This window comes from Engystomops pustulosus, chromosome 9, assembly GCF_040894005.1.
Source record: "Engystomops pustulosus chromosome 9, aEngPut4.maternal, whole genome shotgun sequence".
NCBI classification, from domain to species: Eukaryota; Metazoa; Chordata; class Amphibia; order Anura; family Leptodactylidae; genus Engystomops; species Engystomops pustulosus.
Genome location: NC_092419.1, coordinates 45,174,102 through 45,200,839, shown reverse-complemented (window position 1 = coordinate 45,200,839; position 26,738 = coordinate 45,174,102). Strand labels below are relative to the sequence as shown.

The window sequence follows — 26,738 nt, the reverse complement described above, 5'->3', positions numbered from 1 at the left end:
CCTCCGGTTCCCCATACCAAGCACCGTGACACTAACGTGCCTAGGCCGCAACCACCAGCCACTCAGGTATCCCGGGCCCCGGCTGTCTCCAGGCCACAAGAAAAGGCTAGGACTCGGTGGGGGATGTTGCAAAAGCATTAAAGAAATATGTCGTAGAGCCGTTATCACACTAGACCACTGCCAAGACATAAACATAGATTGTGACACAGCCCATAAAGGAATATACCCTCACCAGCCACTTTATTAGGTACACCTGTCCAACTGCTCGTTAACACTTAATTTCTAATCAGCCAATCACATGACGGCAAATCAGTGCATTTAGGCATGTAGACATGATCAAGACAATCTCCTGCAGTTCAAACCGAGCATCAGTATGGGGAAGAAAGGTGATTTGAGTGCCTTTGAATGTGGAATGGTTGTTGGTGCCAGAAGGGCTCGTCTGAGTATTTCAGAAACTGCTGATCTACTGGGATTTTCACACACAACCATCTCTAGGGTTTACAGAGAATGGTCTGAAAAAGAAAAAACATCCAGTGAGCGGCAGTTCTGTGGGTGGAAATGCCTTGTTGATGTCAGAGGAGAATGGGCAGACTGGTTCGAGCTGATAGGCAACAGTGACTCAAATCGCCACCCGTTACAACCAAGGTAGGCAGAAGAGCATCTCTGAACGCACAGTACGTCGAACTTTGAGGCAGATGGGCTACAGCAGCAGAAGACCACACCGGGTGCCACTCCTTTCAGCTAAGAACAGGAAACTGAGGCTACAATTTGTACAAGCTAATCGAAATTGGACAGTAGAAGATTGGAAAAACGTTGCCTGGTCTGATGAGTCCCGATTTCTGCTGCGACATTCGGATGGTAGGGTCAGAATTTGGCGTCAACAACATGAAAGCATGGATCCATCCTGCCTTGTATCAACGGTTCAGGCTGGTGGTGGTGGTGTCATGGTGTGGGGAATATTTTCTTGGCACTCTTTGGGCCCCTTGGTACCAATTGAGCATCGTTGCAACACCACAGCCTACCTGAGTATTGTTGCTGACCATGTCCATCCCTTTATGACCACAATGTACCCAACATCTGATGGCTACTTTCAGCAGGATAATGCGCCATGTCATAAAGCTGGAATCATCTCAGACTGGTTTCTTGAACATGACAATGAGGTCACTGTACTCAAATGGCCTCCACAGTCACCAGATCTCAATCCAATAGAGCATCTTTGGGATGTGGTGGAACGGGAGATTCGCATCATGGATGTGCAGCCGACAAATCTGCGGCAACTGTGTGATGCCATCATGTCAATATGGACCAAAATCTCTGAGGAATGCTTCCAGCACCTTGTTGAATCTATGCCACAAAGAATTGAGACAGTTCTGAAGGCAAAAGGGGGTCCAACCCGTTACTAGCATGGTGTACCAAAATAGAAGAGTCTATACATGAACATAGACTATTGTGATATCATCACAAAATAGCACAGCCAATGCATTGTTGCGACAATAGAACATATCCTATAATATGGAATTGTAACATGATTACAATAGCACAAAGCCAAATTCTAAATTCATTCACTATAATCAATGGATCACAACAGAACACAGTATTCAGACATCCACAGAACCCAGATCATTAATAAACGCAAGAACCATTAACACATAAAATACAACTATAACTGGAAACTTATTGTGGTTTGTAAGCCAGTTTTCCAGCATATAAGCCAGTGATGGCGAACCTTTTATAGACTGAGTGCCCAAACTACAACCAAAACCCACTTATTTATCGCAAAGTGCCAATATTGCAATTTAGGCTGTAAACTTATTGCTCCCTTCCCTGTCATAGCTTTCAATCCAATCTGTATCCTGAGAACACCAGTAGAAAGAAGGACAAAGTCAGGTTCCCCTGAACAGAAAGAATTGTCAGGCCTGGAGCCGGAGCTACAATGATAATGCAGATCTGCCCATCCCTTCCAATCCCTCCAGTACTCTCAGGCAGCGCTGCTGCTTTAAAGGAGTTATCCAGAGATTGAATAACACCATTCTCAGGTGTGGCACTGTTTTTGGAAGAAAGTTTTTCAACCTCCTGCCAACCGCTTTCAGATAGCACTGAGCACTGCAAGTCCTTGGCTGCATGAGAATCCATGAAGATGCCTTGCGTCCTCTCTGGTGATGGCCTGGGTGCCCACAGAGAGGGCTCCGAGTACCACCACTGGCACCAGTGCCACAGGTTTGCCACCACTGATATAAGCTATGAAAAAATTACAATTGCTGGTTATGGCAATACCCCCTACGGTCTCATTATCCCCCTATGCCACCCTCATGGCCAGGGATGCCCATCTACTATAGCATGCATCAGTATCCTGGTGCAGGCTATAGCAGAATTCTAAGCCAGACAGGACCTTGGGTACAATTATGCACCAGATATACCAGAAGGCCAGTGCATTGTACGCCATTGGGGGGAGTATCACGATTGGATTTGTTGTCGGCTCATTATTCACCCCTCCATTCGGTGTTCCTGGTCCCCTCATCCCTCATTGAATGAAGTTATGGAAAAAATTTAGATGATGGAAGGGGCTTGTGTGACTTAGCCAGGAGCCCCTGATGCCCTTTTTCACATGTCAATATACTGCATATTTGTCTGCTGCATAATTACTGCATAATTTTAAAGGCTTTTATCAAATCATCAGGCACATATACTATGTGACACCATCTGGACATTTAGAATTTTTCAGAATATGTAAAGATATTATGTCTAAGGTTATGTTGTTTTCGTCCATGGACTTCCCATTCATTCAATGGCTAGCACCCCCCCCCCCATTGTATTTGTATAGGCTCATGCACACAGCTATAATTTCAACTGCCCCTGCTGCCTTTGTGGCTTGTGCCGTATTTTCTACTGTCATTGGTGTATGAGCAGAACACACCAATGACACACTACATCGCCCGTTGTTTGTGGTCAAAGAATGCTCATGTTGGTGTGAAGGTAGGCTAACGCTGACTATGCACATATCCTCAGCAGCCCTACTGTATGTTCTTTCACTACCTATAGAATTACTGGCTACTGTACTACTTATCAGCAGTCATATTTCACGCTAACATTTGAGGTCAGCAATTTCCCCAACAACAAGATAGTTGAGCTTTGACTAATGTTCTGGTAGGAATAATAAGATAAAATGCTCCTTTAAAATTAAATGAAATAAAGGTAATCAATGCTTCACAACTAACTAAAGAATACAAATGTAAATAATTGCACTATTTTAGTACTATTAAAATGATATTTTTCACCGCCCCCCCTTTCTCCCATTTTCCTGGATAGTTAGAGGAAATCTACCATCAAAATCAAGCATGGATAATCCTGGGAACCCTACTCATAGATCCAGGCACTGTGACTGTGGGAATCTTCTTAGATTTGTTGTCCATGGATTCCTTCCGTTTAAAATCAACTTTTCAAATTATGCTAATAATAAATAATAAACAGAAGGGCTCTACCTTAGCCCCTCCATGCTCCGTCTTCACCAGCTGTTACACTGTCACTGTAAAAGTTGGTTTTAGAAAGAAGGAGGCCCATGATAACAAATATAGGAAGATTACTTCTTGGGGAGTCATATAGGGGAGTCAGTCTATGCCTTGGAAACACTAGTAGGACCAGCATAACCTCCTCATTTAATTAATGGTTGCTGATCCATCTTCAATCAAGCATTGAAGGCAAAAGGGATCGGCTATCAGTGCTTTAAAGCACAACTTCACAGCGTTTTTTTCACAAATCAATAGCTCTTGATCAAAATAAATCAAAAAGCCCAACACATTTGTCTGTTACTTTACAGGCAGTCCCCTACTTAAGGACACCCGACTTACAGACAACCCATAGTTACAGACAGACCCCTCTGACCTCTGGTGAAGCTCTCTGAATGCTTTACTTTAGTCCCAGGCTGCAATAATCAGCTGTAAGGTGTCTGTAATGAAGCTGTATTGATAATCATTGGTCCCATTACAGCAAAAAATGTTTAAACCCCAATTGTCACTGGGGCCAAAATTCTTTTTGTCTGGTTCTACAATTATAAAATATACAGTTTCGACTTACATACAAATTCAACTTAAGAACAAACCTCCAGACCCTGTCTTGTTCGTAACCCGGGGACTGCCTGTACTTACCAAGGTTCAGCAGTGTCTTTGTTATGCTCCTAAGCTTATTATTTCCTGAGGTAGCTGTCTTCTCTGGCTGTGCTTCTTGTCTCTGTAAAACTCCCTTCTGTTTACACTATTTTTCTACAGGTGGTAACTGAAGGAGGGGAGGAACTGCTGATCCCTGCTCACTCTGGAGGGAGGCGGAGGTCATGTGATGGTATGTCTCTGCAAATGTTTGAATTCTGAAGTCTCTCCTGTTCCCTATTGGTCCCTCCATCCCAGTATGGGATTCCGCAGAACTTTCTCTGTGTCCTCTGCAGCAACCCTACCTCCAGCTTCTGCTTTCCAAACACTATTTACACAGCAGGGAAACTATTTAGCACTCATAGATCACAAAGATGCACTTCATGTGACTATTTCACTGCTGGTTTCTACTATTTATTACAAACTGTATACTTAATGTAATGAAAGCTGCCAGGCTAGTCATTATATAGTCCTGTGTGTAAACACCATGCAGAGCAAATTGGATTTATAAGTATTTACTTCAGAGTTACTTCTCACTGGAATTACTTCACTAGAGAACACAAAGCATCATTATTGATTCTTTTTTTTATAAAATTTCGTTTTGAGTAGAGCATCTTGAAAGAAAATTCTTTCCTTTAAATTTTAAGTTAATTGCATATCATAATATTCAGATTAAGAACATTGAGAAGTTGAAACTTACCTAGAACCCATGGTAAAATCATCCACTCAACCACAGTGGGGGGAGGTCCTTGCATGTGCAAGTCAGTCCTAACTATGTGCTGTGATGCCAAAAGCAAGAGGAATAGGAAAGTGAGATATGAGGCTGTGTGGCAGATAAACTTGATGAATGGCTTTTTAATGAACAGTCCCAGCCTGCTCTTGGGTGCGATTAAATATGCCACAGAAAGCACAGGAAAAAGCAATCCAATGGTGATGCAGGTCAACAGCTTCACTGCCCAGTGCTTCCGGCGCCAACCTGGGAATCCATCGTACCACAGTGTAGCCAGTAACTGTTGACAGTTTGGCTGTGCCACAAACTGGAAATACAAAAAGAGACAGTTAGAACAGATCCATCAATTGCTCTATAATAAAACATCACATGACACCCCTCTCAACAATAAATAGGGTGCTAAGCAAAATTAATTATCTCACTAGTAAAAACAGCTTTGCAAAAGGCATACACATGTGTTCCATTACATTTTTCTGAGAAAATTCAATTTTCTTCTCTATGCAAATTACCTTCTTGGTGCATGAGTAGTAGGGCTCTTCCTGGTTCTGCCCATGCTTTCTTCTTTCTATGCTGTTTGTCACTCCCATGGGGCACCAGTGCTCTTATTTGCATATGGATAGATACCTATTTCCCTCTTAAAATACAAATAGAAGGGAAACAAGATAGCTATATTTGGAAAGCCTTAAAAGCATAGGGCAGCACGGCAGTTCATTGGTTAGCATTACAGCCTTGCAGTGCTGGCTCTATACAATGCTGTTTTCAGTTGCCGGTTAATTTGGAATCTGGTGAACTTCCTTCAATTATCTTGTGTTTACTTAAATAAATCTCCGGATTCAACAAACCAAATCATAATAACTGAACTGAAAAGACAGGTTGAGTTCAGTTCAGTGATTCTCAGTTTGGTTTGGTAAATCTTGCAGGGACACATGGAATTTTATGGAATAAACTTGCTCTAGGGCAACAATGTTGCCAAAATTATGTATTACCTATTTTCTACCACGAAAGTTGAAAATGAATCAACTAAGCTACATCTACCCCTATGATACAGGTTGCCCTTAAATGGCATCTACCACCAGAATGAAGAGCTGTATGCAAATGAGCTGGAAGGGCTCCAGTTTACATAGGTGTTAATGGAGCCTGGAGCCCCTCAGGCTCATTTGCATGCAGTCTTTAATCCTGGTGGTAGATGCCCTTTAAATAACATGTAATGTAAGGAGAGATTTTATTTCAAATTTTCAAGCAGGACTTGGCGGTGGGTCTTTAAAGACCCTTTACATATAACCTCATGGGTCCAACAAATTCCACTCATTTTGATGGCACCTGATAACTGTCTGTTGCTAGAGGCCTCCTAACTCTACTACAATCTGAACAAAGATTGGCAATTTTAATTTCAACTAATTTCTCAAGGGTGGTAAGAAAAAGTGTCCCATTGGTAAAAAGTTGTTGTCTACTGCATGGCCACCTATACTCAAGGCTCCAAACTGAAGTTTCCTTAAAGGTTTTTTATTGTATTTTTTATTATAAATTTCTAATTTGCAAAATCTATACAGTCCAATGGAAGCCTGAATGTTTGCCTATGGTTAAACATTGAGATGTGTACTAGGATCTAGCGTGTGTGCTGCCCACAGAAGGTATAAGAATCCACAGCACAACCTTTCAGCGTGGGTTTGTCTGATACAGTGTTTGGACTACTTAGATGTCAAAGTTAAAGTAATTTGTAGGGAAAGTGCGGCTGGCACCTCAGCGGAAATGTGACTTGCTATCACACATTGAGGAGGATATGTTCACAAGAGCTTCTCTCTCCTGTTTAGTCAAAGCTTTTCACACCTTGTGCAGACGCAGGCATTTTACTCAAGAGTAAACCATTTACTGAGTGTTAAGAATATGGGATAGATGAATAAATTAACATCTTTTCTGCCAATTAAATGAAACCGAACCCTGTGTTGACGTATTCTTCAAAGTGTGATTCAAAAGGTTCACTTTTATTGACTTGTGTTTGGCTGCAGGCTCTGCTTTCCTGGCATCACTGCCAATAGCTTCCGACATTTGTCTAGGACACAGCAAAATGAAATTTAGCAAACTGAACATTTTGGATACATAAAGTCTGAACTGTTGGCTTTGCTGAATATATACCTGTGTCTTTATGTGCTGTCAGACACATCTGTCAGCAGTTTATCTCAAGATAAGGCATGTTCAAAATGCTCAATACTTGATACCTTTAAAGTATCTGAATTTACATCATATAGTAATATGATCAGCCAATCTCAATGAAACTTGCTGGATTTGGTCGACCAATGTCTTAGACCTCATGCCCATGCATTTTGCAGGCACATGCCGTTGCATGTGGCCGGTCCGTTATAGGAAGGCACTGCTCCCGCCGTAAAGATGAGAAGGAATAGGGCTGCGCAGACAGTCACATTACTGGTGCGATGGTGCACAGTGGTCCATGCACCGCACTTTGAACATGCCCAGTATAAGTTGATGGGCCGCAGTTTGTGTGGTTAGCTCATAGCCAAAGTACAAAGGTTACGTGCATGACGTACTGGCTTCTTTAACTCTTTTCAAATGTTGCTACACTCCACCATATTCTTTACCAATCAAGGTTTTGAAATAATGGGAACTCTGCCCATAAAAATTTTAGCTAAAGAAGGAAATGGAAATCAAAAGGTATGATGAGATATGGTAATAAATTGGTCTCAAGAGCGACTGATTTGCACTTTTTGATTGCTGAATGCCCTCTTTCATCTACTGTATGTACTCTGCCTTTCAGTTCATTCACAGCCTTTGCAATAGAATACAGCTGTTAATTACCTTTGTATTGCATGTGTCTGTTTGTTTTTCTAATATTTGACCCTTTTCTGTCCTAACTGATTTAATGTTCATCTAAGTTTTGAGTTTGTTTTCTCTGTGTAAAACTTGATCCACATGTGTTAAGTCTCCTAGAAAAAATACAAATAAGTTTTCCAGGATAGGATAAGGAAAACCATGCCTCTTTTAGCTACTTTGTAAGGTATTTGTATGTTTTCTTAGAATCCCCTACTGGAGCGTCAATGGCTATAAGTCTCCACACGCCTACAAGGCATTTGGCAGTCTCCATAAGGAGAACTCTTACTTTCTGGCCCAAGTCTCCTAGATTCATTGTTTTACGAGCTAAATTAGGACTTGGTCTCTTGTCTTGTTTGGGTATAAATTTGTTAGTATAGGATGCTTGTATTGCATTCTTAGATTTTTTGTCTGCATAGCATAATATTCTACTAAGTATAATATACCTAACCGCAGGGGGGTCTATTTGTTGCATACGGAAGGTACCACAAAACTATCCCCACGTCCATGTGGAGTGGACATAATCATTGTTCCCTGCTTTATTTTTTGGTGCAGGCACCAACAATACTTTTTTTAATCTTTATAATCTCCAAACTCAGACTCTCTCGACTAACACACTATCTCTCAGCTAACTCCCTCCTCAATCTGGTTTCTTTTCTATGCATTCTACTGAAACTCCTCTTTCTATAGTCTCCAATCATCTCCTCACTGCTAAATCCTAAGGTGACTTTTCTCTCTTCTTTCTGGATCTTTCAGCAGCATTTTATACAGTGGACCACCCCTTCCTCCTCAGGATGCTTCGCTCTATTGGCCTGAAGGACACAGTTCTCTCTTGGTTTTCTTCCTATCTCTCTGACCTATCTTTCAGTGTCTCCTTTTCTGTAGCTCTCTCTTCTCATCTTCCTCTATCAGGGTTCCTCAGGGCTTAGTTTTAGGTCTTCTACTCTTTCCCCTCTTTATAGCCCCCATCGGACAAACCATCAGCAGATTTGGTTTCCAGTGTCATCTTTATGCTGATAATACCCAGCTATATACTTCTGCACGTAACCTCACCCCTGCCTTACTTCCGAACACTAATGATTGTTTCTCTGCTGTCCTTAACATGATGTCCTCTCTCTTCTTGAAACAACATTCTAAGACTCAACGTCTTGTCTTTCCACCATCTACTAATCGACCAATCCTGACCTTTACATCTAGCTCTACGGGATCACTATATCACATAGGCAGCAGGCCCGCTGTCTTGGGGCTGTGCTGGACTTTGACCTCTCATTTACACTGCATAGTCTTGCCACATATATCTCAGAAACATCTACAGAATGTCAGGCACCAGACACTGGACCACCACGAACAATGGCATAAGCCGACAAGTGGGAGCGGAGTCTAAGTGCCACCCGGTTTTCACCAGAGCCCGCCGCAAAGCGGGTTGGACTTGCTACGGCAGGGTAACACCAGGTCGCTCCACAGGCATGACTTTGTTTGCCCATTTCTTTCCGTATTCAGTTTAAAATAACAACCAGCATCCAAAAAGCTCTCAATAATGCTGCACCTCCCTATCACTCTTCTTTCATCTCAGTCTATCGACCAGCCCATGCTCTTCCATCTTTCAGCAATCTTAATTTAATCTTTATCTTAATTTGAACCTCTAACGCATGTCTCCAGGACTTCTCCTGGGCTGCACCAATGCTCTGGTATGACCTTCCCCGGACTATCAGACTAATACTCAACAGCCAAAGTTTCAAAGGAGCTCTTAAAACCCATCTCTTTAGGCAGGCCTATAACCCTCTCTGACTGCATGAAATGTCAACTCTCTTTACTAACCCATCCTATGTCCTCCTCCCGTCTTTCATCCAGCAATCACCAGAAAGATACCAAGCTCCAGGCTTATCTGCAGTCCCAGATGGCGGCTGATGACTGCTTCAAGCAGCTGCACTTTTATTTATTAAATTATTTTATTCTGTTCCCTTATAAAAAAGGGCTCGACCATTATACAGAAGTTCTTATTCCTCTTGTGTCACCCCTTCATCCTCATAGGGTGTAAGCTCTTGTGAGAAGGGCCCTCAATCCTATTGTTTCCATATGACTGTTTGTACTCTGTAATGTATTATTTAATTTGCATAAGTCTCCTATGATTTGTAAAGCGCTACCAATTATAATGGCATTATACAAACAGTGTGTCAGGACTTGAACCAGCGGACTCTGTTAACCCAGGCTGCAGCTCTACCAGCTTAGCAATGCAGTTCTCTGGACAGGTCCAGTGCTGATCTTTGGCCTAGTTCTTGATCTCCTAGTTCTGGCTTTGCTCCACCCCTTCCTTGATTGGACTTCCTCTTTAAACCCAGACTTGCTTACACTCCCTTGCAAGATTATTGTGCTTCCAGTCTGTAGTCTAGCTTGTCTCATTCTCTCCTGTCTCCTCTCCTGTCTCTATTGTGCAATGACCACTGGCTTCCTCCTGACCACGATATTTGCCGCTTCCTCAAAACTGATCTTCTGTGCTACGACCGCCGGCTTCCTCCTGACTATGCTACCTGCCTTCTCCTCTGTACTGCTAAACTTCTCCTGTGTGCTGACAGGGTCTAAGTTGCAACACTTAGACCCCAAAATCAGACCCAGATCATTACACAATGGCTATGGGGCCCGTCTGCATGGGTCCCACGATGGATGGGCAAAGTATAATTTATTAACTGTAGTAAATTGAGTATACAATGTTGTGTTTTATTTCTAGAAATTCTGGAGAATCCTATACTACCAGGTGTTCACCACCAATTAGATATAATGTTAACAATGTTTAAGAGAGGCACCTAAGACAGCCAAACTATAATTTGTTAATGATGTCATCCTGGGCCGTTCCACTACCTCCCCTGACTGCAAGCAGCCTATGAGGTGCACGGAGATTAAGTTGGATGGGTCAGGGGGCACATCATTAACACATTATAATTTGGCTGTCCGCTTACAGCAGGACCTCCTGTGATGTCCCTTGACCTGTTGCCTCTCGGTGGATGCAGGGGGCATGCAGGCATTACTGTCAAGGACAACAGCACGCCCCTTCAGCCACTGCTATGGGAGTGGTTATGACAAAGGGGGTGTGCAGACAGTAATGACTTCAACCCCCCCTCCATCTGCCGGAAAGCAGCAGGACACAGGAAGTCCCAGCAGCTTTACAAAAACTTTACAAGGGTAAGCACTATATGGTAAGGCTCTTTTAAGGGTCTGGAACTTTTCTGGCATAACCTACAAAACCTACAAGTGCCATATTAAGATATCTGTTTGTATGTGTTGTATATACTGGAGATATATATATTACTGGGGTTAAGTTTGTATCCAAATTCGGGCGTTCTCTGTGTAACCAGCTACAAGTAAAGTTGGACCTTTCTTCAGCCTATCACCCACAGTCTAATGGTCAGGTGGAAAGAGTTAACCAGACTCTGGGCTGCTATCTCCACCATTTTGTTTTTGCCCGTTAGGATGACTGGTCCACTCTGTTGCCATAGGTGGAGTCTTCCTATAACTCCCTGGATTCGGTTTCTGCCAGCTCAGCACCTTTTGTCATCATCTATGTACTGCATCCACACCCTTCTCTTCCTCTACCTGTGTCCTTGGATATCCCTGCAGTTGAAGAATTGGTACAGGATCTAAAGTCCTTTTGGGAGCCTTTCCTTGCTACAGGCTTCTGCTCGGACCAAGCTCCAGGCTGATAAGAATTGCAGGCCCCCATGTGTGTGTGTATATGCTGTATAGCTGTGAGTATGTTGTAAATTTGATGTGTATATACTTATGTGTGTATGAAAGTGAAGACAGGTGTAAGAGTGTAAAAATGATTGTGATTGTGTATGAATATGGGGAAGAGGGCCCCATTCAAAGGCCTGCTGTGGGGCACAGCCTCTTATGGTTACGCCCCTGTATACAAATAAAGATTATTCTGTTCAGTGTGTTCTCTTCTGTGTGTACCTGACCAAGAACTAAGCAGCTAGGAATATTTACATGAATAAAATAGTACTAAAGCCTAATACACACAAACACTATTTATATCTACATATCTCAACACTGAGTAGTACCGTATATTACAGTTTATATAACAGCGGCTGTAATACCGAACTCAATGAAGCATGGCAGATTTTCTTTTTCTGCTAGAATCTTACAGAATTTTAATACAAAAGAACTTATAAATTATTTATTAACTCCAAGAACCATACAATGTACTGGGAAAATCTTTACTTATAGAGCAAAAGTCATTTCGATTTTGTGGCAACTCGTCACATTGTAATTGCATTTACTTTGATTAAGTGAAATGACTGCAGGGGTATCCAGCAATATTTTGGCCATGTGATGGGTGTTGCAATGTTGACTTAGCCTTATGTGCATGGCTATATAATGTGCTCTGTACAAGTCAGAGGTCATAATATGGCACTTGTAGGATTTGCTCTACTGTACTTCTGTAGGGTTGTACAGAGTTTTCTGTCACTCTGTATTAATGTGTATGCCAGGAAAATAAATGGTGGAAAGATCCATTGGATCCAAAGGTGATAACCATTATCACAAAACTTTACCTGCATAAGTACAAGACCCTAATAGGAGCCTTACCATAAAGTGCTGGTATAGTATCTGTAAAGCCGCTGCGGCTTCCTGTGACATCCTGTGTCCTGCTGCTTTCCAGCAGATGGAGGGGGGTTTGAACTCATTACTGTCTTTGTCATAACCACTCCCATTGCAGTGGTTGGAGGGGCGTGTGGATGTCCTTGACAGTAATGCCTACATGCCCCCTCTTCCCTAGGAGGCACCAGGTCAAGGGACATCACAGGAGGTCTTACTATCAGTGGAGGTCGCAGAGTAAGCATGGGTAACCCTATTAGGGTCTTGTACTTACCTTGGTAAGTTAAGGGCAAAACCATTTATACACTGGTTACACAATGACACAATATATAGGCCTGCACTGAATGCGATCGTCGCATGCTGGCCCTACATTATGATTGAAACAGATGTAAGCCTGATCTTAATGGAAACTTTTTGTTTGATTGACCTTAACCTATGAGTGACCACTGTGGGTCTAAGGAATTGCATATAACTTAAATGGGATTACTGTTAAAGTTAAATAGTTTTGAAGAGGTTTTTTCCTGTCGGTTGGTTACATAATACAAATGTATTTAAGCTCTCTCCCACTAATCTGTTTGCAGTGCCAGCCAAACTCCACTTTCTATATGTCTCCTTACACTACAGGAAACAAGCAATGGATGGTAGTTTATACATCATGTATAGCAGCCTCCCCCCCTCCCTGCACTAAATTTTCAAAGGAAATACAGACAAAATAGAATAAGAAAACAAACACAACCATGAGCAAGTGGCAAGAGGGAGAAGGAAGAAAGAGGAGAATAAATAAAGGAAAAAAACGGGGATAAATTATGGACAACCAATCCACAATTCTCCAAAAAGTCAACTGACCTTCCACTTTAACGTCTATGTTGTAATTGCAAAGAGTCTCTGAGCTCTCTCCAGTATCAGTTTTACTGATGGTAGATGTTTCCAACTAAGAAATTTGTTCCTCAGAACATATGCCATGAATGTGGCAATATATAGTTTTACAAATTCTAATGCTAAAAAAATGCTAATAAGTTGTAATAAAAGATTAATTTCTTAGCAGGACACGTCTACCATCTACGTCTACGTCTTGCCGTTAAAACAGATCTGTCATTGGGATAAGTTTTAGGGTAAAAGGGCCAAATGAATAGACCCTAAATCCTTTGACCAAAGAGGGTCATAACCTTTCCTTGACACTTATTGACTGGTATGCCAGCAAGATGTACAGGTTGTAGCCACAAATCAGAACTTGAGCCATTAATGGACACTTACTTAAACCATTTTGTCCTTGTGGCAGGTCTTTTATATAAATAGAAAAAAAAAAGTTAAAGCTTTTAGAAGAAAAAAAATAAAAACAAGTGATGTAAGAGCGTCCTTCAGAGACCTATGTGTGCACCAGAGCTGCAAAGAGCTGATTCTCTTGGCGCAGAATGGAAAATTCATTGGTCAGTGCATATAAATAACTTCCCCTCCTTCCAGTCGCTTTATCTGCAGTACATGCATTTCTATTTGGACCTTGAAAAAAAAATCTGTGAAATCAGCAGCGTGGCAGGAATGCGGGTGACGTTAGCTTTATTAATATATATGGTTATTGCTATTCAATACACATTACTTTAAATCTGTATTGCTATCAGCTTCTATGTGCCGCATCGTCAGTTTGAAGCTCAGTTTCTGCCAACACTCAGGACAGAAAACAGCAGGTTCTGCAATATCATTTTCTAATAAGTTTCAGACATAATCATCCATCATTTTAATTGGTCTTTTTTCTACATTGCTTCAGAACTGAAATTCATCCATTCTATTTTTAATTTACTATTAATTTATAACGTTTACAAACTGCAATAATGGGTATTTTGGAACTTGGCGTTAAAAAGGATGTGATCTGCTCCGTCAGGGGGAACGTAAAGCAGTGCTGAAGCGTCCATTATGATGATAACAGGGGAATCAGGTCATATTAAGAGGAAAGACCCAAACAGATGGAGGTAATGAGCTGCAGAAAGAAGCAGTAGATCAAGTAGATAAGTTTATCAAATATTTATTTTACTGTTAATAGGTTACAGTAAATACCAAAATATATTCTATAACAGTGGTGGCGAACCTATGCCACAGGTGCCAGAAGTGGCACTCAGAGCCATTTCTGTGGGCACTCAGACCATTGCCCGAGTTCACCAAATATGATAAAATCCACCAAATCTTCCTGAAGTCCCAAGCAACTTAAGAGATGCTGCTCTCAGCGCTATTTTAAAGTAACACTTCATTGGCTGTTTGGAACTGCGGGAAAAGTGAGAAGATGTTGACAGAACTGCAATATCTTTGGAGGTCATCTTGCTGGACCACCATTCTTCCTCTACAGAGAGACCCTGGAGAGAAGCTATAAGGAGTCTGAATTTGCCCTCCTTCTTCCATTGTATTGGTGGGCTCGGGGGCTCGGGGGCTCGGGGGCTCGGGGGGGGGGGGGGGGTTAAAAGACATGTTGGCACTTCACACTAAATAAGTGGATTCTGTCTCTAAAAGGTTCGCCATCACTGGTCTATAATATTAAAAGAACACAGACAAAGGGGGAGATTAATTGATCTGTCTACAACATATTTCTGTCATAATTTGCACTTAAAAAACTGTCCCCTTTGTCTACAACTAGTACAACAAAGGGGTGTGGTCTATGAAAAGTGTCATGGCTCTGCACCAAAATGATAACTTGACAGAATTTTTTAAATAAGCCAACTAATAGGCTGGGTAAAGTATGACTAGACAATCTTAAGCTATGACAGATTTATCTCCAGGAATCAGACTCTTACTTTTTCATAAATCTGCCACAAAATCTGTGTCAACTTTAGAAGTTCAGAACTGTGACAGAATGCTTACCCCACTGCAGTTTATATTGTAAAATATGGGTTTTTTTGGCCTCCATCTGACAGTATAGGTCTATGGAAATGTACAGCAGGAATGTAAAAAAAAAGTAAAAAATATCTAAACATTTTTAAAATCTCAAAAAAGTTGATATTAGTCCCAGCAAGGATGATATACCATTAGCTGTTTATCGTATTGTAACATATAGCCACTGGGGAATTCCCTTACATGGAATCTGTGATTAGGATCACACATCTTTACCTAATGACAGGTTCCCATTGACTTTTTAATACTATTTCTCAAACTGCTTTTATAATTAACATTGCTACTTCCACTAACTTTTAACAGTATTCAAAAGTATACCTTGCTCCTGCCATCCAAGTGCATCCAGTCACGGAGCATCCAAGTCCCTGTGTCATCATCATTATCTCCTCTTTGCTCTGCTGGCTCTTCCCCTTCCCCTGCCGTTGTTAGTTGACCGCACGCTGCAAGTAAATATCTGGCAGCTCATGTCTGTAGGATAGATGGGGGAGGAACAGCTAGCTGAGCGGAGATAATGATGATGACAACACAGTGGGGCAGATTTACTTGCCCGGTCCATTCGCGATCCAGCAGCGTGTTCTCTGTGGTGGATTCGGGTACAGCCGGTATTCACGAAGGTAGTTCCTCCGACGTCCACCAAGTGTCGCTGCTGCGCTGAAGTCCGCCGAAATGCACTCAAGTTCACTGGCCTATTCCTAGTGAAGGTAAGTGCAAGTTTCGCAACACTTTTTTTTTTAAATGCTGCGGTTTCTCCGAATCCGTCAGGTTTTTGTTCGGTCAGCCCCAGTGACTTGGACCCCCACATGAGGCAATCCTCTTTGCTGGCAGGGAGCCAGTTATACTCTAATACTTTTGAAAGTGAGTGGTAGCACTAATGTTAATTATAAAAGCTGATAATTCATCTAAAGAGGCTATGGTAACCTGTCATTAGGGACAGTCATTGCAGTTAAGAAACAACCAGCCTGAAACAACATCTAGATTTATTAAGCATTACCATCCTTAAGACCTGAATAAGATATCATTCAAATGTTGAAATTAAACTGATATTTGATGTGAAGATCTCTCCCACGTTTAATTTTCTACTAATTAAAGAATTCCTCCAGCGGAAATACAACTTTTCATATTTGTTCCAAAAAGACTCCATCTTGATTTTGCATGTTCCATTCTTCTCCTTTGCTATGTTATAAATCCCATGATACCTCAGTGCAGCATCACATGAAAATTTAGAGGCAGAACCATCTCTGCTAGCAGGGGGTGCACTGTTATTTTCCTCTACATCTAAATAAGTATACAGTCAGGAAGACTAAGGCTTAATTCACACGAACGTCGGCGTCGCCCCCACCTCTCCATTGAGATATTACGGCGCATGGCGCTGTAATACGGGGAAGATAGGACATGTCCTATCTTTTCCTCGGGTTCAGAGCGGTATGGTGCTGCACCGTACTGCTCTGTACCATTCTGTGCGCCCATTGCAGGCCTATGGGGGACGTATATACGGCGGTGTGAATGTACCCTAAGGTGTAGCTCCTTGTTTATAGCCAGGAACATAAAGTAGTAACATTAAAAATACGTTTCTGGAGAGTGCACAATACATGAAGATCTGATGCCTGTAATAGGTGATGTATTATCCACATAATGTCACACACATATCCATAGGCTCAAGTAGAGAAAGCACGAAGGCAGATTCACACTAAGTAACCATCTTAATGTTAGAGATAGATTAAGAAGCAGCATGAAAGCGAACAGGCGCAAAGCTGGAGATGAAATATGCAATACCAAAATGGCATAATAGAGCACATTAGTAATTTTTGAGTGGAGTGTCCCTTTAAGTATTGATGGTGACCTATAACTTGCTCCTTCACTTTATTTTTCAATATGTGTCATGGTATCTATTGTGGGTGTCTATTTTACCCCTATATTGATGCATTTATTGTATTTTACAAGAAAACTAGACATAAATGTGCACAATCACAAAGAGTTCAGATTCCATCATGTGCCGGTGAGCCATGAGTGTAAATATAGGCAGGAAGCCAGGTTAGATAAGAGAACAGTAGCCAACTTCTGCCAGTGAGGCTAATAACATACAATGCACTCTATTTTACAAGTGACAGACAGGAACACTGTGCACCAGGCAGTATGGGATAAAAGACTAAAATGTCACTCAACCTGGTGACAGATACTCATTAAATCTTTTCCCAGCAGAACAATGCCGAGGAGAAATGTCTGCCCCACAAAAATTGTGATCTGTGCAGAAGTACTAAGCCTATGATATCACTGCAAAGGAGGCTGAACTGAATATGGATGTATAAGCCATTAAAAATCTTTGACCAAAATATGTAAAATATTACCAACATATTATAAGAAATGAAGGCATTTGTCATAATGCAGTTACTATGTATATTACACAGTGCTATCTGGCCATCAGTTCAGCATACTCCTATGTCATAATTGTTTGTCCATAGTATGAATGACCTGCTATCCATACACTTCAGATATAGCACATTTAGTATGCCCAACCTATATATTTGATGACTGAATTCCCAGAATACTTAACATATAGGCAACAGTTTCTATTAGTTCACATTGGACATGAGAACTAGGACCTGGATCTGCTGTCTGCAGCAGGGAACCCAAGTAAGGTACTGTATGTACAATGGGTGAACTGTTTCCTGGATTTGTACCCCAATTATGCATGCCCAAGCATGCTCTTCCAGAAGGAGATGATGTCTTCTCGCTTGACTGGGAGAGAGAGAGGTGCAGGGGATTGCATATTTAGCAGCCCGGAGAGCCGGACATCTTCTCCCTTCGCTCTGGGCTGCAAATTATAACTTTGATGCCAGAGTGTCAAGACTAGCAACGGGATCAAGATGGAGAGATGCAGAGGTGAGTATTTTTAGGTGTTTTTGTGGTAGTTGATTTCCTTTCATGTATTAAGGCAGCTGGAATGGTAAGTGCGGGTATAGTGGTAGGGTAGCCATGGTTGAGTAATAGTATTTCCTCTATTTTGCTAAAATCCATTACCTGCCGGTAGAGTAATATGAAGATTTGTAAAATCATTCTCCTGCACATTGTCTCAACAGCTATTGAACATCAGTAAAGTATTTTTTAAGTGCTCATCTGATAAATTATGCACTCCAAGTCCACCCAGGACTGATATAGTTAACATCTCTCTTCAGAAAACATTTTTTCTTGCTAATCTCAAAGATTAGGAAGCAGCTATGTTGGTTAAATCCATCTTTATCAGCTAAAGCTATCGTTTGTAAAATGGCTCGGACAGCTTACTGGAAGCAATTCTCTCTGTTGTTTTAGGGGTAATTTATAAATTTTAAAAATACAAAAAAAAATAAAAATGTAGCTTAAAGACTATGGCTTGCGACAGCCTTCCATGATGGCCGAGTCTCATAACAACACATTTCCACCATAAGTTTTTATGGAATCCATGGGAAAATGTGATGTCGCTGGGAAGAGATGTGTGTACAGTATAAAGGTACAGTCACATGACCGTCTAGGGCAGTGATGGTGAACCTTTTAGAGACAGAGTGCCCAAACTACAACAAAAACCCACCTATAAGTGCTGACATGCCAATTTAAGCAATTATTTATTGATTCCTGCTGTATCACAGGTTTCAATTGTAATGCCATTCTTCCTCTTCTTTCTATTGGCATCCTAAGGACACCAATAGAAAGAAGATGGAGAAATTTGGGTTGTAGCTTACCTTCAGGGTCCCCTGAAGAGGAAGCATCAGGAGACCCAGAGCAGGAATTCTAATGACAATCCATCTCTATCCACACCTTCTTGCTCCTCCTGTAGTCGTGGCAGCCAAGAATGTTGCTTTAAAATAGTGCTGAGCTTGGCACATCCTGGGCTGTCTTGGACCGCAGGAGGAAACCTTGAGTCCTGTCTGTCAAACTATATGCTGGGGTGAAGGCCTGGGTACCCACAGAAAAGGCTCCTAGTGCCAACTCCGGCACCAGTGCCATAGGTTCGCCACCACTGGTCTAAGGGGACATAAATGTGGCTGCATATACGTCCCCATAGACCGCAATGGCGGCCCGGCGACGGTAAGTTACCACACATAACTATGGAGAGGGGAGGGGTCACGCCCCTCCTCTCCAGCGTTCCACTGTATGCCCACCTGGTCATAGCATACATGTGTGTGAATGTACCCTAAGGGACAACACAGAAATGAAATCACACTTACAGCAATAATTACACAGTGGTGTCAGGTCATAAGGCACAATGCACAAAGTGAAGTCGCCTAAGAAGTTAGATGATAAAAGAGCACAAAATGATGTGCACAATATCACAAAAAAAAATTGAAGAGATTCTGTCATTGGTTTGACCATTAGAAACTGCAGAGAGAGTTAGGAATCAGCGCTGGAGATCTGTGAAACCAGACCTTTGTGTTTGTAGTAAGTAGCAGGAGGGATGTGAAAAGTGAATTTTTAATCCAGTTTTGTGCTCTGTGCAGGTCTTCCAATTTGAAGAACTTTCTTCTCCTTACATTAAACGGTTCCATAGCCCCCCCCCCCCCCTCTGCTCTGAGTGACTGCTGCAATTATCCAACCAAACTGGAATTTAACTTCATTTTTCACAGTCCTGTCACTATCTACAACATACACAAGGGTATGGTTATACAGCTTTCCAGGGCTGGCAAACATGGTCAAAACTTTGACCCCTTTGACTCTCTTTAAAGTGAACCTGTCACCAGGATTGTTATTTTTAGCTGGTGACAGGTTCCAGTAGCCTATGCTATATTCTTAGTTTTAAAGTGTCTTTGTCAGCTTTTTGAATCATTTCAGTATTTTAAATAAGTTTACTTTATTTGCTTTAAACAGTCAATATATTGTCAACAATAGCATACACTAATACTAAAAGCAAATATTAGACATATATTATATGTTTTATCTTCACTTCGCTTCTACCCTTGCTTTCTAGACTGTTCACCTACTCTAGTTTACTGAGAAATCATTCCTGAAAGAAAAGACACTAAAAGTCCGGATCACTGCTGTGATCGATTTTGTCAGTTAACCTGCTAGGTGCTGCAGTAAAAATCAACCACTGCAGCTAACCTGCGCAGCACATGAGCATTGCTATATTGGACAATGACTGATGCCCTCATGATTTCATGGGACGACTTTAATCAGTTGCCATGAAGCTTACATGAAGTAGTGTCAGGATTCTGGATGAGTGGATCCTCTGTACCACCGCGGGAGATGGTACCAAGCAACACCTGTAACCGGAATTTGAATGGCACCTGGTCTTCACCAGAGCCCGCCACAAAGCGGGATGGTCTTGCTGCGGCAGGGTACCACCAGGTCGTTCCACAGGTGCGACTAGACCGTGGTGGCAGCCGAGGTCGAGGTACCTAGCGATAGACAGACTCCTGGTCAGGTCCAGGCACAGGGTTAGGGCAGGCGGCAGAGATGCAACGTCAAGTCCAATCCGGGGTCAGCAACGAGAGGTCCAGGCAGATGGGAACGGGAGCACATGCACACAGTAACGCGGCAACACAGGAACACGGCAACGCAGGACTCGGGAGCAGGAACACACAGGAACAGGAATATTGCTGGGGAGCTTTCTTTAAGCCGAAGGCACAAAGATCAGGGAGGGTAGGAAGGGAGGTGTCAGATTATAAGGTGGAGGTGTGCAGCCAGTGGACCAATCAGGGTGCGCTGGCCCTTTAAATCTACGACAGTCAGCGCGCCAGGAGTCAGGGAGGCGTGTGCACGGTAGCCTGAGCTGGGAATGGTAAGTCCGGGCACTGTGGATGGAGCGGAGGTGCACGGAGGAACAAGGGTGCACCCGCGATCCAAGACAGGGATCGCGGGAGTACCTGTGACAAGTTGTCATTCGGCAGAATCTAAAATGTTAAATATTTTAAAATTCAAATCACCCCATTTTCAGTAAAATAAATATAAAAGTAAACAAATAAAATCCTGAACATGTTAGGTATTCCCTCATTCCATAATGTCCTACTAAAAAAAAAACTACTCTCCCACGCTGTAACAGAAAAAAAGCTTCTAAATGTCTGACTTGACACTTTGCTGTCATTTTACTTGTTTAAAGAGGGAAGTGGCAACGAAAACCTGGGAAAAATCTGGTCTTGAAGGGGCTGATAACTCCATTCATGATTGTTTTCATTCAATACCTTCGCTTCTCTGTATGTATTTATGATAAAAAGCCACCTCTTTTCCCTATGGTAACTTAGAGCCTATTTTTGGGTTATGTCAGGAGACCTAGATCAGGCTGGCCAGAAAATAATTGGATTTTGTATTACAAGGCTGAGTGATACTACACCAGTTCTAATTGTATCTGAAAGTGGTTTAGATACGCTGATCACAAAACCAATCAAATGTGAAGTCCCTGACATATATATATATATTGTGTGTCGTAAATCTAAACTTGTTGTCACTAAATGTCTGTCTATTGCTTCTTATGAGATCCCTTGATCATTGATTTATGAGATTTTTGAGAAATTTTAAGCCAAATTCCCAAAATAATATTTGGAATCTGTAGAAGTTATGTATTGAAGAGTTACATAGATATGCTGTGTGTGACTTCTATAGAATATGATACTGCACATTACCGCCAAACATTTTCTCTGATATTGGGGGCTATTCATCATGTGATGTTCCCCCTATCCCTTCTGTGTGCTGGATATATCAGGAGGCTCCAGCCTCCCGAAGAGCTCTGAAGGCTGCAGGCCAAAGATGTGAGCAGTGCACAGGCATTACCCACCCTGCTACTAGGCATTTTCCTTTTCAGATACAGGTGTCATTTCTTCTAGACGTCTTGAGGTTTGTTCAGGGGGAAACTTTTCCATACATGGTCTATGTCAGTGATGGCAAACCTTTTAGAGTCTGGGTGACCAAACTTCAACCAAAAGCCACTTATTTATTCCAAAGTGCCAGCACAGCAATTTAAGCAGTAATTTATTTCTCCTTGTTCTGTGACAACTTTCAATCGTTCTGCCTCCTAAAGACACCAACACAGTTGAAAGCAGGAGGGCAAATTAGTCTATCATTGTAGGAAGATTCTGCAGGAAGATTCTGTGAGTCCTGTCCGGCATACTTCATGCTGGGGCGATGGCCCGGGTGCCCACAGAGAGGTCGCCGAGTGGCGCCTCCGGCACCCGTGCCATAGGTTCACCACCACTGGTCTATGTCATGACCTTTAACTCCTAAGGACATTGTTAAGTGTCTTGAATAAATTTCACTTAAGAGTAATATATGCAATGATATGTACTAATGTTACTACATCATTAACACCTTAAAAACAAGCACTTGTGTCGTTAAAGGAGAATTTTTATATGGCATTCACATTTAATTTAATTTATCTGTCATATACATACATTTCTTCAAGTGTACGTTATTAAAAAATTTACATGTGAAGAAAATTTGCCATAAATATAGTCATCCTTGTATACGACCACCTCCTCTCTGAGGTAGCACTGGCCATACATGCACTATTAAGGAGCCCAACCACCTGGATTCAGTGTTCATTAATAAAAGATGGCTGTGGGACATGTAGTAATTCCTGGACATTTCATATGCAGTGAGTAGTGGTCTCATCCAAGGATAACAATCTGGTTCTAAAGGACAACATGACAACAAGGATAAAAGGAATTGTTTGTATCTGGACCCTGGAAGATGTATGAAATTAAATGTGATTGTCCAGATGAGAATGTTGTATGGATAGGGCTCACCGTGAGTATAATACAGCAGACAACCATCATTGACATCTGCTTTCACTGCTGTTAACCTGTTAAATGTCTTGGCCAACCCCATTGAGCCATATTGACTCTGATCATGTCCGGTTACTCTAAGTCTATGAGGCCTGCATTCAACACTCCCTATTGCACCCTGCTGAAAGCGGGTATAAAAGAGAATCACGCAGTAAGCAGTAAGCGATGTAATGCATCACAGTTGGAGTGACATGAGTGATCAGAACCCCCATAAAATTATGGCACTAACTCCCTCTTTACACAGAGGGACTTATCAATTTTAGCAAAAATCCCAGCATGGGGCCCACCCGCTGTATGGCTGACACCAACTTTTCTAGGCTTATATGTACATGCCATGATAAATTCCTCCACCAAGTCTAAAATTAACAAAAAGCAAAGATATCATAGCAATATAAATAGTGCTTGTATGTAACAGCATTCAGATTTATGAAACTGACCCCCCCCCCCCCCCCGCAGAAATATAACAAATGTTATGAACATATCCCCAACAAGTTCACTGATTCCCAGTTATGAGATTCATCACCTTTTTGGTATGATTGATCAGTTTTCATATTATTCTCCATTCTTTGTGGTTGACCCTTGCAGGTAATTGCTATGTGTAATTGCTCCTTCACAGCAGGTACAAATCTGCTCTACTGACATTCCCACAGAGCAAACACCATCTGTAGCGCTTCCTATAATGAATAAACATGCACTAGCGTAGATCTAGGTCATCCTTTCCTTCCGGAGACTGCTGAATGAACATGTTTTCAGGTGGTGTTGACTTATCATATAATCCATCAGATTGAACAAACTACTCGAAAGCATGAGACGTCTTTATTAGAAAGAGTTGTGTAATGAGGCCGTATCAAGAGAATAATGCAAACAATGAGTAGAGAGAAATCACATAACCACAGGCGGAGGACTGAGTGGGTGTACAACCATGTAAACACAAGTCCTGTTTCTCCGTACTCAGACCTACTCCCCGCCTGAAAAGAACATTAGTAATACTTTGTATACATGTTGTCTGATCATACAGGATACATCATTACTTATCTGCTGGTTAGGTGACAGATGGCAAACTAGGGTAGACACTGGCATGATCATATTTATTTATCACCTGTCTCTGGAGTGAAAATACACACTTATAGTAGTCCCGAAACCTCACCCGACCTACTATTCACACAACTGTGTTTCTTTTTATAATTCCTTTATTTTATATAGCGCCTAGAGATTATGCAGCGCTGCACAGAGCTTGCCAAATCGGTCCCTGTCCCCAATGGCTAACACTTTAATCAACCTATCAGTATGTTTATGGAGTGTGGGAGGAAATCGGAGGACCCAGGGGAAACCCTCGCAAACAGAGAGAGAACATGCAAACTCTTTTTCCTCAGTCAAATTGTATCCATATTGCATCTGTGTTGTGTCCAGAGCATACATAATGACCCACAATGTGCCTCAGTGCACAACGCCGTCGGACAACGCACAGGATTTAACATTTAGAATTGTGTCACAAGACACGCACTTACAAGCACAGGGAAGAAGCGGGTTTAATTCCATCGTACCTCGGCGCAGAAGTGATGGATGCAGGAACTCGGGCGCACGACCTTAGTGAATTGCGACAGACCCGAATCCTCATCGGACGACGCACCATGGAGCGCGACAGGAGCGGGTAAGTAAATCTGCCCCATTGTGTCGAATCACAGTAATAAATGTGGCATAATCGTACTAAGCCCTACCACGTCCCTTAAGGTGCACAGTTTTCTAAAGTGTCCGACACAAAAGTAGCCCAAACACTTCATAAATACATGTGCAAACTTTGACAACAAACTGGCGCAGGCATAATAATAAATCTTGGACACTGGATGCACTAAAAGTTAATTTTTAAGTGGGTGTCTACACTGAGTGGTCTAATTCAACCAAAGTGACACAAACCCATTTCACTTATGCAAAACCTAAATCTTTGCTGTAGCTGATACTTTTGCCTAAACATGCTGGAATCAAAGATACAAATACATTCTGTATTCATTTGCAATGGATAAACAAACATTTAAAACAATCAATAGATAAAAATTCCAAACATTATTATGGTAGCCCAACAATTAAAAGTTAGGATTGATCAATTGTGTGTGTGAAAAACAAAAAAAGTGTTAGAGAATAAGGCCCTTTCAGGACTTTTCAATGAGAGATTGTCCCGCTCCCCTTATGTTTTTGATTTAATGGGAGTTTGCCAGTAATTTTAACCCTGAGAAGATGCGGCCAATTCACGTTGGGAGGTTTGGTAACCTCCAACTTGATATTAAACCAACTTGAGAAGAAAGTAGAAGTTATAGCATCAGTAGCAGAGAAGGAGGAACTCTATCTACTGCCAACATGGTTACTAATTAATTAGTTATGCAGCTCCACAATCCTTCTCCTCACTACCAAGGGGCCAATGTAGTTTAGAATGTGGCAGAGGGAAGAGATGAGCAGCATCTTTAAGGATGTCTTTCTTTATGGTTCTGCTCTACAGTTAAGTGTCTACATTTTGGATCTCATAAGTCACCAATAGAGGGCGCTTTACACATGAAGTACTATTATGTATGTAGGAAGCTCCAGCATATTCACTCATCCAAAAAAATGACCTCCCCTACTATGTTAGCACCATTAATAAATAATTGTTGACCTTGTGTTAATGGCCAGCAGTGATTTTTTTTACTGTAACCACTTTTAATAAAAGTTAAATTGAGTAAATGTACTACTCTTCCTTAGTGCAAACAGGAGAGCTAAGATAAGTAGACATGCCAGTACACAGGCCAAGCTTGTCTTTAAAAAGTTGATACTGGACATAAATTGCATGAATAAAAATAGAGAACATGACTGATTTATGAAAGAAATAATTACCAATGGTGTGCTCTTGATTTTAAATGCTCTCATAAATTTTCCTCATTTAGAAAATTAATGAAATATTATGACAGTGATATGCCACAGGAAAATTAATCATTTACTTTAATTTATTTTCTGTGCGTCATAACATAGGAGTTTGAAATTAAAACGTTAGATTTCTCACTTCTTAATTAACTCCTAAACTATTGTTGGAAGGCCATTGTTCCTCTCCTGACAGGCCATGTAGTGCACATACTGTCAGGGCTGGGAGTCTGTGGACCCTCTGGACCACCGCGGGAGATGGTACTAGCCGACACCTGGGACCAGAGTCTAAGTGGCACCCGGATACCACCAGGTCGTTCCACAGGTGCAACTAGCCCACGGTGGCTGCCAAGGTAGTAATGCAGTAGAATAGCACAGGATGGCTCACTAAGACTCACGGCAGGAATCGCAGGAGCTGGCACATGGATTAGGAACACAGGAACAGACTGGCACACAGGAATCACAGGAACGGACTGGCACACAGGAAAGCAGGAATCACAGGAACGGACTGGCACACAGGAACGCAGGATACACAGGGGAGCTTTCTCTTCAGGGGGAGGCTTAAAGATCCGGCAAGGGTCACAGGAAGGGGCAGGAATTTATATCAGGCCAGTGCCAATTATCGGCGCACTGGCCCTTTAAATCTTAGCAAGCCGGCGCGGGTGCCCTAGGAGACGGGGTTGGTTGCACCGAGCCGTGGGAGCAGCGGAGATCGCCACTGGAGCCAGGGGAGGTAAGAGGCACCGGGCTCTGGGGGCACACAGAGAGACACGGGTGCCCCCGAGATCCGAGACAGGGATCGCGGGAGCACCCATGACACATACTTTCAGTTGTATGGCATCGAAGAACTATGATTTATGAGTTGGCCAAAGGCCTATTAGATCAGAGACCTTTTTTGTTTTGCTATAACTGGATACATTTTATTTTATATTTTATCAATGTTTTATCTGT

General features: G+C 42.0%; 1 protein-coding gene across 1 annotated transcript in view; it reads right to left on the bottom strand.

Annotated features, from left to right (window-relative positions):
- TRPC5 (transient receptor potential cation channel subfamily C member 5) overlaps positions 1-26,738 on the bottom strand; it is a 237,064-nt gene that overhangs the window by 62,156 nt on the left and 148,170 nt on the right. Inside the window, exon 4 of the mRNA XM_072125474.1 lies at positions 4,840-5,176. Within this exon, the coding sequence (XP_071981575.1) occupies positions 4,840-5,176 (337 nt within the window). The remainder of the gene's footprint in view (positions 1-4,839; positions 5,177-26,738) is intronic.